This window comes from Lonchura striata, chromosome 5, assembly GCF_046129695.1.
Source record: "Lonchura striata isolate bLonStr1 chromosome 5, bLonStr1.mat, whole genome shotgun sequence".
NCBI classification, from domain to species: domain Eukaryota; kingdom Metazoa; phylum Chordata; class Aves; order Passeriformes; family Estrildidae; genus Lonchura; species Lonchura striata.
In genome coordinates, this window is record NC_134607.1 from 45,826,758 (window position 1) to 45,840,198 (window position 13,441).

Here is a 13,441-nt window from a genome sequence, read left to right on the forward strand (position 1 = left end):
GTGAGGAATATAAAAATGTCTTCTTGTTGAGGATTTTGACTGATATATTTTATGCATTTTTTGTTTCTGCTACAGATGTTTTGGATTGCCTTGACCAAGTTGCTTACAGAATAAGTAGGATTTACTTATTTATGAGATTTAAAAAAAAAAATCTTCTGTGTATCTACTTAAACAGATTTATGTGTTGTTTGTCTGCCTAAATGTCTCTGAGAACTTTACTCAATCTGTTTCTCTAGTTGTACAAGGGCAATAATGTTTCCTGACCTATGGTATAGTCTGCTCAGGTAATAATCTGTTTTGAAAGGTGTTACTTCCTATTCTGCTATGTGTTCCAGACATGATTTGTCTTCCAGTAAGATTATATACCACCATAACAATATATCTTAGTATTAATAATGCAAAAATAATGTTTTTGTTTATTCACTATTGAGTTCTTAAAAGGAGCTTAGTTACTCTGCAACCTATATAATATTTGGTTTTGCTGCCTATAGTGAGGACTTGTGTTTCCTTACAATTTACTAATTTACAAATACTTTTGATTTATGTCATTATTTCAAGTGTTGTTTATTACAGATCCATTCAGTACTTAAAAATAGTCACTGTATAAAAAAAATCAGTGGAACATGGGTAAAATGATCTAAAAATGGACAACAGTTAAACTAGCCTGATTTTTAATTTAAACTAGATTGAATTTTAATTTAGCAGAAAAAGACATAAAGTCTTGTTTTGAAAGCTCAAACTAGGTAAATTCAAGTGAAACTAGGTATCTTCCAATTAGTAAAAAGGTGCATAGTTTCACTGTGAGAGTGAATATTAGTTGTGACACATTATGTAGTACTCTGAAACATTATTCTGATCTTGAATTTTAAAAAAAAATAGAAAGATAAACCATAGGGATTTTTGCCTAAATTGCTAAATTAATGCAGAATAAATGTTTCAAAAGTCCTTTTTGCTTTAGAATCTGAAAATTTTTGAACCTATAATGTTGCTTTTTTTTTATTATTGTCTGATTGAGTGTTAACCTGATTCCTGGACCTCCATCTCTAGATGAGGTGGTTGAGTTCTAGGATCATGTTTTCTTAAAGTCTTTAATTCATGGATTTGCAATCACAAGTGTCCTTCCTCTTGTATGGTGATCAGTACTAAGTATAACATTTAAATATTGGGATCGGAAGACTGGTTGTCTTGAAATTATATTGTAAAGTGGGATATTATAGCTAAATGGTCTGCAAAATTATAACATCAGATCTGCAAAATTATTTCTGCTTGAAATAGAGCACTTGTGCAAAGGGAAAATACACAACAACAGTGTTTCTGAGACTGTGTGAGAAAACACAAAAAGGATGCTTCAAAAAAAGCTGCTCTTGCAAGTATCTGTCTGTTTCTAGCAGTAAGTACTGGTATTTAGAATCCCTTGTCTTTTGGATCTCTATGCTTTACCTGAAGGGGAAGAGGCTAAGAACTTCTATAAGTAGAGAAAAAGTGCTATATAAGTACATACCTCTTTGCATGATAGTCTGGGAAATAACCTGACTATTAATAAGTCAACTATAATATATACACATCTTACAAAATTCTAATGGAAATTATTCACTTTTAGTCACCAGATCTCGAAGGCTGTTCCAAAAGGAAGTAGTATCACTGAATCCTGTAGTGTAATGGACATAAAAGTATTATGAATAATCACTGAGGTAGAATTTGCAGTTTACACTATTTCTTTGCTCTCATTTAAAACTGGGCATTTCTGTTGAGTGCATAGAAGGGTTGGGGTCAGTCACCTGTGGAATTGACACATGTGCTCCAGATGTGGAGAGAGTGTGTTGTTTGACCTGCGCCTTATTCACTATATGGGGCAGGATATTAGTATCTAATATCACTTACTAACACTATCACTTTGCCTTCTCACTTTTCCTGGTAAGCATTTGTATTATCTTCTCTCTCACTTTCATTCTAGCACAAAAAAAGATTGTATAAGTTGCAAGTTTCTGGCATATTAGTGTTGGATGGAAATGTCTTCTTCTGAGTGTATGCATTTTGTTATATTGGCATTCAAAACTAGTAACTTTGTTTCTCTATTATTTCCCATAGGGTGCAGCTCTGATTCGAATGTTGGCTAGCTTTATGGGTCACTCTGTGTTTCAAATGGGCTTACAAGTAAGTAAAGGCACTTCCATCTTTGTGTAGATGTGTATTTCTAGTAGTTTCTCTTGCTCTCTTTTTTCTTTTGAAGCTGTATTTCCATCAGTTTCTGGAAATGTTTCTTTACTTTAGGACTTTCTGAGGCACCACCATGTCCCTGAAGTTCAATTTGATTGAAGATGCAGTTTCACTTATATTTCTTGATGTATGAAGTGATTGTGCTTCAACTGGCATACAGTTTTGTGTAGTGTGCCACATAAAAGTCACTTTATCCATGTGACAACTATGTGAAGGACTAGCTGAGGAAGTTGCTACTTCTCTTCACCTGCGTTTGACTGCTAGTCTAACAAACAATAACAATATAAGCCAGCTGGAAAATAAACAGCTCTAAAATGAATAATGCCTTTCAGATAAATACTTTTGCCATCCCTTCCTCTGTAGCAAAATCCTTGAGCTTTATTTTTACCTTTAATAAGCATGGAGTGCTCTCTGCCTTAACAATGTTTTGAAAACTCACTCTGTCTTTTAAAAGAAATTTAAAGAGGTAACATTTCTATAAAAAGAGAAAGAAATTCAACATGCTGATTACCAAGGATGAACTTCTTTCAGCAATAATTCAACACAAATGAGTGTTTTGTAAACTATTTAAAAACAAACAAGCCAAAGCATAAAAAACAATGCAATTCCCTCTATTTCATTGAAATCTGCTTTAGTAAATCATGTTACAGGCAGCTGTGATTGATGAATTATGTATGATACAGCCTGCTACTTAGAAGTGTCCTTTAAAGTAAATTGATGTTCACCTGAAATACAATTATGCTAAGTTGGAAGGAGTAATCAATCTTATCTGTTCTTAGTAAGCTTTTCATTTTCAAATTTAAATAAACTATGTCTAGGATCAGGTCATTTTTTAACAGAATAATTCTACCTCTAACCAGAATAAATTGGAAGATAAAATATAAACCAAAAATTAAATGAATGCATTGGTCATGTCAGAGAGGTATTTTCCATGCAGAGGCAATGAAAGGAAACTTGCTGAGGAAATGCATGTTTTTGGAGAATTTACAGTACAATCAGGGTTTGTAGCATAATTTACTCATGGGACCAGATTAATCATTTGCTTAGTTGTAACACCAGGTCAGATCAATTTGACAAATTTCTCATCCAGATGAGAACTCTTTAAATCAGAAGTTTCCTTCATAAAATCTTGTGTATGTTAAAGGTAAAACCATCATTTCATTTAAGACTGTAAGACTTCTGTCCTTAGTCCAGCAAACTTCATATTCTAGCCAGAAACTTCTGTTTGGACAGATCCATTCATAGAGGAATTCAGGAGCACTTTTTCCCAGTGGAGTATGTCACTCAGGGTTTTAGAAAGGAAAAGTTTTAGTGTGTACATCTTAAACCCTGTTTTTCTGTTTTCTTGTACATTTGCCTGAGAAATAACTGTGTGCAAGTTGTCTTGAAATAGACAGAAAAAAGCTCAGATCAAAGAATAGCTATGCAGGGATTAATCATAATTACCATAAAGTTGTAATGGAGCTTCAGTTTTTGATTTGAATGGTTTCCTATTATTTCTGCTTTTCACTGGTTTGGCTCTAAATAGAAACCATTCTGTTTGCTAATGAAAGTCTATGAAAAGTCTAGCTGTGAAAATCTGACTAGTACAAGTCTTGGCATCAGTTCAATAGGCAGATGATGATTCTAACTAAAACCAGTTTGAAATCCAGATAGAGATTCTCCATGTGTATGTTTTCAAGCTGAACAAAATAAAACATAGAGATCATAGTTTTTCATAAACTACAAATTATACAGTTGGAAATATCATTTAATTTTTTGTATTTTGCCAGTCTAACAAAATACTCTTCCTGCACTGTACATTTGAGGGGCTATAGCTTTGCTAATGATGGAAAATGGAGGACTAATTTACCCTTTCTGTCATGCACTCCTTTAGGCATTTTAGCTCTTTAGCTTGGTACCATCACTTGGTTTTTTGAATTATGTTGCCTTGAATCCTGTTTTAACGTTGAATTCTAATATTCTCTGTAGAATAGCAAAATTGAATATTACTAGTATTTATAAATCTCTTCAAATAACAAATATTCTGAAAATGCACTTGATGGTTCATTCCTCCTGTGTTATTCTAATGGCTTGCTGAGTAACAGCCAATTTTTCCAGGAGAATGCTGTGGGAAATGGTGTCAAAGGCTTTAGTAAGTTTAGGTGGTCAAAATCCGCAGCCTTTCCCTCATCCACAAAGCAGGTCACAGAAAGGGGTCAGGTTGGTCAAACAGGACCTTTCTTACAGGATGCTTGCTGGGCCTGATGCCCTGGTTGTCTTGCATCTGCTGTGTGATGGCACCCAAGACAATCTGCTCCATGATCTTCCCTAGCACTGAGGTCAGGCTGATAGGCCTGCCATTCCTCAGATCATCCTTCCAGCCCTTTTTGTAAATGGGTGTCACACTGCTAACCTCTCGTTGTCTAGGACTTACCCAGTGAGCCACAACTACTGGTAAGTGATGGAAAGTGACTTGGTGAGCACTGCTGCCAGCTGCCTCAGAACCCTTGGATGGATCCTGTCCCTTCTGATAGACTTCTGTGTATCTAAGTGGGGTAGAAAACTGCTGACCATTTTCCCTCAGATGTTTGGTGCTTCAGTTCTGCTCTCTGTCTCTGTGGTCCTGCTGAGGGGGCTGGGTACCCAAAGAACAACTGATCTTACTACGAAAGACTAAGAAGGCATTAAGTACCTCAGCCTTTTCCTCATTCTTTGTCACCATGAATATGTCACCATATTCAGCCAAGAATGGAGATTCTCAGCCCTCCTTTTGTTGCTAATATATTTATAGAAACATTTTTAATGTGTTTTACAGCAGTGTCTAGATAAAGTTCTGTTTTGGCTTTGACTAAAGTTTTCTGCCTGCATAACCTCACAATGCCTAGTCCTCCTGAGTTGCTTGCCCTTTCTTCCAGAGTTCATAAACTTATTTTTTTTTATTATCTGAGCTCCAGACAAATCTCTCTGTGCAGCCAGGCTGGTGGTCTTCCCTACTGGCTTGTCTTTCAGCAAGTGGGGATAGTCAGCTCCAGCACCTTTAGGATTTCTTAAATCTTTTCAGCCATCCTGGACTTCTTTGCTCTTCAGGCAAAAGCCCAAGGGGTTCTCTCAGTGAGTGTCATAAACAGGCCGTGGTAGCAGTTCTGCTGACCCCTCTCCCGACTTCTCCAATAATATAATTTCATAATTGCTGAGCTGATACCTTCCAATCATCATATCACCCACCAATCTTTGTTCACAAACAAGAGCTTCTGCAGGGCATCTTTTTTCTTGTCTTGTCACTAGCTGTGTCTAGAAGTTAACTTCTACACACTCCAGGAACCTTGTGTATTATTACCTCTCCACTCTATTATACTTTCAATATTATTTCAATTTTTTTAGTCTATTAGCTATGCCCTTATGTACACTGGATGGCTACAAGCTCTTCATAAGAGACAAAAAAGGGGAGAAGAGGTGGAGGGGTGGTGTCTTGGTTTGACAAGACAGGAGTCTGTGAAAGAGGGCAAAGCCTCCTGTGCAATGGAGAAGGTAAACCCCCCTCCCTCTGAATTACCAGGATTTTTAAATTAAAAGGCTCTCAGGCAAAGATATGGGAATGGGAGTAACAATTCTTTACTAGGAGAAAACTAGATAACAATTTAAAAAGGCAAATGCAATTGGTACAAACAAAAACTAGTGATAAAGTCCACAACTTGACACCCTGAGGAGTCGGGGTGTTGGTAGCAGTCCAGTTGGAATCACAGCTGCTCCTCTTGCAGTGGCTGATGAATTGCAGCTGCAGTGGTGATCTTTAGAAGGTATAGTTTTCTCTGAAGATCTGGTGGCAGTGGGGCCGGTCTTCCTCTGCGCCGGGGTTGCCTCCGAGCTCCGCCGCCGTCGCCTCAGCGCGCTCCGGCCGCTTCTCTGCGAGTCCCGCCGAAGGAGCTGCTTCTCTGGCAATCCCCCAAAGAGAGAGCTGCTCTGTTCCCAAAAAGGTACCACTTTATACCATAAAAGAGTGCTTGGCTTCCCCCTCTGGGTGGAACATCTCACAATGGGATGGTGTTACATTTACCAGCCCTGCAGTGAGTCAGTCAATGGTGCATAAACAAACCATTACCTCTACGGGGCAAACCATTGTCTTTGGGAGAGATAACAAACCTGCCCCAACCTCCAACAGATGGCAAATAGAATACAGGCTTATCTTACAACCCAGGACAGGTGGCCCTTTCTATTAGGGGGGTTTTGGATGTCATAGGTATTGAAACTAATGATGAAGTTGAGTCCCTATGGGTAAGAATTAAGGGGAAGGCCAACAAGGCTGACAGCCCACTGGTAGTCTGCCATCAACCACCCAAGCAGGATGAAGAGGTGGACAACTTATTCTATAAGCAACTGAACAGTGTTTCAGGATCATCAGCCCTTGTTCTTGTAGGCGAATTCAACCTACCAGACATCTGCTGGGAACTTAATACAACAGAAAAACAGCAATCTAGAAAGTTTTTAGAGTGTTTGGAGGATAACTTTTTGTCACAACTGGTGGGCAAGCCCACCAGGGGAGGGACTATGTTAGGCTTGTTGTTCACAAATAGAGATGGACTGGTGGGTGATGTGGAGAATGGAGGCTGCTTGGGGCACAGTGATCATGAAATTATAGAATTCTGGATAATTGGTGAAATAAGGAGGAATATAAATAAGAACTCTACATTGGACTTCCAGACGACAGACTTTGGCCTATTTAAGAGACTTATTCAGAGAGTCCCTTGGGTAACAGCCCTTGAAAACAAAGGAGTCCAGGAGAGATGGGTGTGCTTCAAAGCAGAGATCTTGAGGGAGCAAGAGCAGGCTGTCCCTGTGTGCCAAAAGGTGAGTCAATGAGCCAAATGTCCAGTCTGGATGAGAAATGAGGTTTTGAAGGAACTTAGAAATAAAAAAAAGATATATCAGCTTTTGAAGGAGGTACTGATATCTCAGGAAGCATTTAAGGGAGCTGCTAAGGCATGTAGAAAAAAAATTACGGATGCCAAAGCTCAGTTTGAACTTAACCTGGCATCTTCTGTTAAAAATAATAAAAAAAAAGTTTTTACAAATATATTCATTGTAAAAGGAAGGGTATAACCGACCTCTGTTCCTTATTGAATGAGGCAGGCAACCTAATAACTAAAGATGAGGAGAAGGCAGAAATGCTTAATGCCTTCTTTGCCTCATTCTTTTGCCTTCAAGACAACTGTCCTCAGGGGTTGATAGGTGGTGCCAGGGAACAGAATGGTCCTCTTGTTATCCAAGAAGAGGCAGTCAGAGAACTCCTGGGGCACTTGGATATTTATAAATCAATGGGACCAGATGGGATCCACCCTAGGGTGATGAGGGAGATGCCAGATGAGCTTGTGAAGCTGCTCTCCATCATTTATCAAGAGCCCTGGCTCACTGGTGAGGTTCCAGACGATTGGAAACTGGCCAATGTGACACCCATTTGTAAAAGAGGTGGGAAGGAGGATCCTGGTAATTACAGGCCAGTTAGCCTGACTTCAGTATCAGGTAAGATAATAGAACAGCTCATACTGAGTGCTATCACACAGCACTTACAGAATGGCCAGAGTATCAGACCCAGCCAGCATGGGTTTATGAAGGGTAGGTTATATCTGACCAATCTGGTCTCCTTGTAGGACCAGGTGACTCATCTGGTAGATGCAGGAAAGGCTGTGGATGTTGTCTATTTAGACTTCAGCAGGGTTTTGACACTGTCTCCCACAGCACACTCCTGGAGAAGCTGGCAGCCCATGGCTGGACAGGAGCACTCCTTGCTGGGTTAGGAACTGGCTGGATGGCCGGGCCCAGAGAGTGCTGGTGAATGGTGCTGCATCCAGCTGGGGCCAGCCACCAGTGGTGTCCCTCAGGGGTCTGTGCTGGGACCAGTTCTATTTAATATTTTTATAGATGACATGGATTGGTGCATCAAGTCCTTCATTAGTAAATTTGCAGACGATACTAAGCTGGGAGCTTGTGTTGATCTGTTGGAAGGTAGGACGGCTCTGCAGAGAGACTTAGATTGGTTGGGCGGATGGGCAGAGTCCAACAGCATGAAGTTTAATAAGTCTAAGTGCCGAGTTCTGCATTTTGGACAAAAAAATCCCCTACAGTGTTACAGGTTGGGGACAGTATGGCTGGACAGTGTCCAGACAGAAAGGGACCTGGGGGTGCTGGTTGACAGCCAGTTGGATATGAGCCAGCAGTGTGCCTTGTGGCCAAGAAGGCAAATGGCACCCTGGCCTGCATTAGGAATTGTGTGACCAGCAGGAGCAGGGAGGTCATTCTTCCCCTATACTCGGCGCTGGTGAGACCTCACCTTGAGTACTGTGTCCAGTTCTGGGCCCCTCAGTTCAGGAAGGACATTGAGATGCTTGAACGCATCCAGAGGAGGGCAACGAGGCTGGTGAGGGGCTTGGAACACAAGCCCTGTGAGGAACATTTGAAGGAGCTGGGGTTGTTTAGCCTGGAGGAGAGGAGGCTTAGAGGAAATCTTATTGCTCTCTACAACTTCCTGAAGGGAGGTTGTAGACAGGTGGGGGTCGATCTCTTCCACCGGGCAGCAACTGGCAGAACAAGAGGACACAGTCTCAAGATATGTCAGGGAAGGCATAGGTTGGATATTAGGAAAAAAAATTTCACCAAAAGAATAATAAAGTACTGGAATTGTCTTCCCAGAGAGGTGGTAGAATCACCATCTTCTGTGTTTAAAAAAAGACTAGACATGGCACTTGGTGCTACAGTCTAGTTGAGGTGTTAGGGCATAGGTTGGACTTGATGATCTTAGAGGTCTCTTCCAATCTCATTATTCTGTGATTCTGTAGTTCTGTGATTCTGCGTTTAACAGAGGATAAAAGAGTAATTCTGAATTCTTGTTAAAATAGCATAAACAAAAATGAGTAGTTCTTTATTTGTATTTGTATTGTTTGTGGTTTCATCCAAATCAAGGCATGATTATCTTATGAAAAGGTTAAAGAATTAGAGCTTTAATATAGGAGACACTACAACAGGTAAGGTGTAACTTAAATTTGGGTTAAGGAGAGAAAAAAATAAGGTTTAGAATAACAAGAATATAGGATTGCTACCTTATTTGTTAGTTGCTTGTTTTTTTTACTCACTTGGCATGTGGACTTTTTTAAGAGCAGGTGGAAACAGGTTGGGAGTGAAAAATCCCTTACTTGTCAAATAAAACAAGCAGTTGTATTAAAAAGAAGAAAAAAGTTGGTGGAGGAGAATGAGGCTCTTTGGTGGATATTTTTTACCAATAAATATGATCTGAAGGAAATATACAAATGTTCATGTGATCTGTAACAGTTCAGCAAACTGTTCTGTTAAGGAATCTGCAAGGAAGTAAAATTCTGGTAGAAGTGCTCATTTTTACAGCGCAGATGTCTTTGTAGAGATTCATATCTGTCAAGAATAACTCACCTGTTCCTATGATGGTAAATATACTTGAAAGAGCATTTGATTGTAGTGTGGCAGTTTCACAATAAAGCTGCATCCAAGAGACTAGTGAAGGTAGGATTTTTGAAAAGCCCTTCAAAGATATGATGTCTTGAATTATATGGCATTTAAAACAGGAGATTTAGTTACAGACAGAACATTCTCACTGTAGCACTCCATAGACAAAAGCAAAAGAGAATGTAGTTCTATTGGCTGTAATGAATAATTGAATAATGACAGTAGTAGCCACAGCTGTTAACACTTGCATATGAGAAGGTTACAGCTATTATTTTTGTATAAAATGTCTAATAAACCCTTCCTTCTCACAGCAGGTGATTTCTGTCTTTCAAAAATTCTGGCACCTTTCATGATGTGCAGTTTCTTATACTCCAGGAAAATTCAAGAAGTGCACATCACTGAATGCCAGTACTCTTCTTACAAAATGGTGTTGCTCTGCAGTCAAAAAGCTATTAATCAGGTAAGAAGGTTGTTAGAATATGAAGAGGCTTGGTCAGCACCACTTCCTCTAATTATGTTTTTGAACTGCACAGGTTGATAGAGGTTGGCCTTATCATTCAGTCATCACTCAGGGTGGTAATGTGCAATAAGATACTAGGTCTGTGTGAAATTTTCTTCTGTAGGCTGTTGTTCCAACTCTGTGCTTGAAATAGATGGCTTCTTACATGTCTGGTGTCACTGTATTGCATTTTTGGGAAGATTTTACTGCATTATGACAATGCATCTCTTCAAGTAATCAGTGCTTGGTTTCTATTTTTTTCAAATTAAATAGAGAGGGAAGTACCAGTGATTTGAATGTCTGGTAGATGTGTTTTAAAAAGCACCTCCAGTGTTGTAATGAGATATTTCTGCACTGGTTTATTTTCTTATATTTGGTTTGATTATTTTGGAGCCTCATCTCTATTACTGTACGTTTGTCAACACTGCATTTCATTTGCTGTGTGACAGCTCATTGATCACATAGATCTGTATCCTTTTGAACTTCACTTGCTGCTGTGTATGTGTTCATCACTCACTCTGATTTAGTGCATCATCAGCAGTTTGAATTAGTTACCATAGGAATCTCTGCTTCTGTGATAAATTAACTACTTTTTAGGCTTTACACTATACATTTGGAAGAATTTTCATACAGTGCTTTGGATAGATACTGTCTCTTTTGGTGCTGTAGAATGGCCACTGTATTGAAACAAATTTGCCTTTCACTGGAGCTGTCTGGGGAAGTGTAGTGTTCAGGCTATTAAATACAGCAAGGTTCAGATTTCAGTCACTTCCTAGTGTCATATTGCTGGCTATTTAAATTTACTTTCATCCGCACTGCTTTTTCCTGCTTTTTAGACACCTAAAATGTGCATGAAATAGTAATGCATGAAATATTTTCATCTATTTCCGTGGTAATATATGATTATCTATTTTTTACACAGTGTATTAAATAGCGTACCCATTTAATACCTATTTATTATCTCTTTATTACAAGTTCATAACAGTTAGTTGTTTGCCATCTTTAATGAGACATCATTAGAGACTTCTTTTCAAGAATTTTCTGTAAAAACATAAAAAATCTGCAAAGACAAAAAAAAAAATCAGGCATCTTAGGATCAAGGTCAGTGAAGCAGTAAACTGTGATACTGCCTTCACATCAGCAATGAACATGGAACTACCTGGAGTCTTCTTTTGTTCAGTCAAAGGATGTAACTTTTGCCACTCAGGAGAAGCATCTTTATATCTACAGTACCTCTGGTTTTGCAGCTGGTGCATTTACTAGGTGTTGAGTAAAGTACTTTTCAGCTGATTTTGCACCCACCTCTTCTGCTTTAGAAGAGTGTATGACCTTGGTGAACATCAAAATGTCATCATGAATGTTCTGGCAATTAACTGTCTGAGGTAGTTGCTACCAATCCCTTTATCTGAGAATTGTCAACCGGGGAACTTGAGGGAGGACTTCAGAAATCATAGGAAATCTCATAGGAGCTGACATCACTGCTTTCTACAGTGCATATCATACAAGATTGTTAGCATCTTTAACCTTTTTTCCACCCTCAGCATTTCTTTTGCTTCTAATTTACATCACTCTAGACTTTAGTTTACATTTGTTAAAGGAATTCAGCATTATGGACTGAATTCCTACAGCTTTTTCTGCCTTGACTTACACATGTCAGTAAAAGAGAGTAGGTCAGTTTCTTGCATAACTTGTATAAGTTGTCATGTCACAATTTTTTTCCTTTGAAAATGTTAAAGACTTATAGGATAGTAAGGGCCAGACTTGGGTATCACTGCAAAAATGGAAATTCTTCTAACTCCAAGAATATCGAGTATACTGTGTGTAGCAAAATGCTAATGCTTAAAGGAAAATTGTGTTTGAATTTGCATAATTTAAATATAAAATTTTTGAGAAATGCTAAAGTTAGTTTTATTTTTCCATTCTTTTTTATTTTCTGTGTGTTCACCTTTACCAGATTTTTTAATTATGCAAGTACCCAATGTTTTCTGCATAGGACAATGTCTGATTCAGTTCACAAGGTGTACCATGCTAACTGAATTGTTCTTCTGTTCAATATCATATACTTTCCATTTGCTTTGTAGCCTAGTTCCTAATTGCTACAGTCAATTTTCTTAAATGTCATCCAGTGTGGTATCAGAGTGCATCACCAACAGTTAATGCAGAGGACAGAATCCTCATACGAAAGAATGGCATGGTGCTTGGGTGGAGATCTAGGCACAGAGAAATTGAAATTAAAATTTATGTAGGTGTGAAGTATGCAAAACTCTCATGTGTCTTGGCACTTATGGATCAGAAGAGTTTTTGTGTTCAAAGCACAGCTTCCACTGGTATCATCAGCTGTGTGCTGCTCAGCCTGTGAAGACACCAAGGTGGGCCTCCAGAAAATGATGATCATTCAACTAATATTTCTTTGAAGAAATTAATGAGAATGGAGTGCCTGTACATCTGAAGGGAAATTGGACCAATGTGAGTAAAATTAAAAAGAGCCATGAAATTTGGATATCTGTTTTGAAACCCAAGAAGATACTCTGTTAAAATGTTTACCATTTTGAACCACTTCAGGTATTCAGAACAGATGTCACATCAGGTTCAGTCGCAGAGTCCACCTCTGCTACAAATGAGACCACAGTGCTGTCTCCTGGTGTGCAACAACTGATCCACAGAGTGAGGGTATTTGGTTTAGCTACAATTCTGCAGTTTAACTATTACCTTTTTGAAAGCAGAACATTGTCAAGCCTGAACATAGTGCACCCATAATTTTAGCAGCCGCACGTCATGTATGCTGGTGGTTTTGCCCCATATAACATTGGTGTTCTGCAAAGGGAGCTTCTTCCTGAAATGGTGCATTAGCAGAACATTCCTGTTTGGTTATATAAACTCCTTTCCATCTTCCTTCTCTGCTTTGTGTTCCTGGAGCATTTGGATCAGACAGTTCTCTTCCCCAGTTGTTGGGGGTTGCCAGGAGAAGGGAGACAGGGGCTCTTTGCTTTCTGCTTCAGGGCCTGAGTCTCCTTCTGAGCTTGAGCAGCCCTGAGCTGTCCCTGCAGGGACAGAGAGGGTCTCTGTTGCTGCTGGGTTATCTAAAAGTGATCAGTGCTACGAAAAAGCATTTTCCTGAAACAAGATAGTTTTCCTCTGACCTTTAGAGCTGTGCTCCAGTGCATGGGGACAGCAGAGGAAAGGACACACTAGTAAAAAAAAAAGTAAAATGTGATATTTTTCAGTGCTTTCTGGTGTTGACTAAAATTTTGGACAATAATTCAGTGGATGAACTCT

At 39.0% G+C, this 13,441-nt stretch overlaps 1 protein-coding gene across 2 annotated transcripts in view; it reads left to right on the forward strand.

The window, feature by feature from the left end:
* The window catches only part of TRHDE (thyrotropin releasing hormone degrading enzyme), a 213,143-nt gene that overhangs the window by 112,891 nt on the left and 86,811 nt on the right, over positions 1–13,441 (forward strand). For both annotated transcript variants that reach the window (XM_021528979.3, XM_021528977.3), the window contains exon 7: positions 2,089–2,154. In XM_021528979.3, coding sequence (XP_021384654.2) covers positions 2,089–2,154 — 66 coding nt within the window. The remainder of the gene's footprint in view (positions 1–2,088; positions 2,155–13,441) is intronic.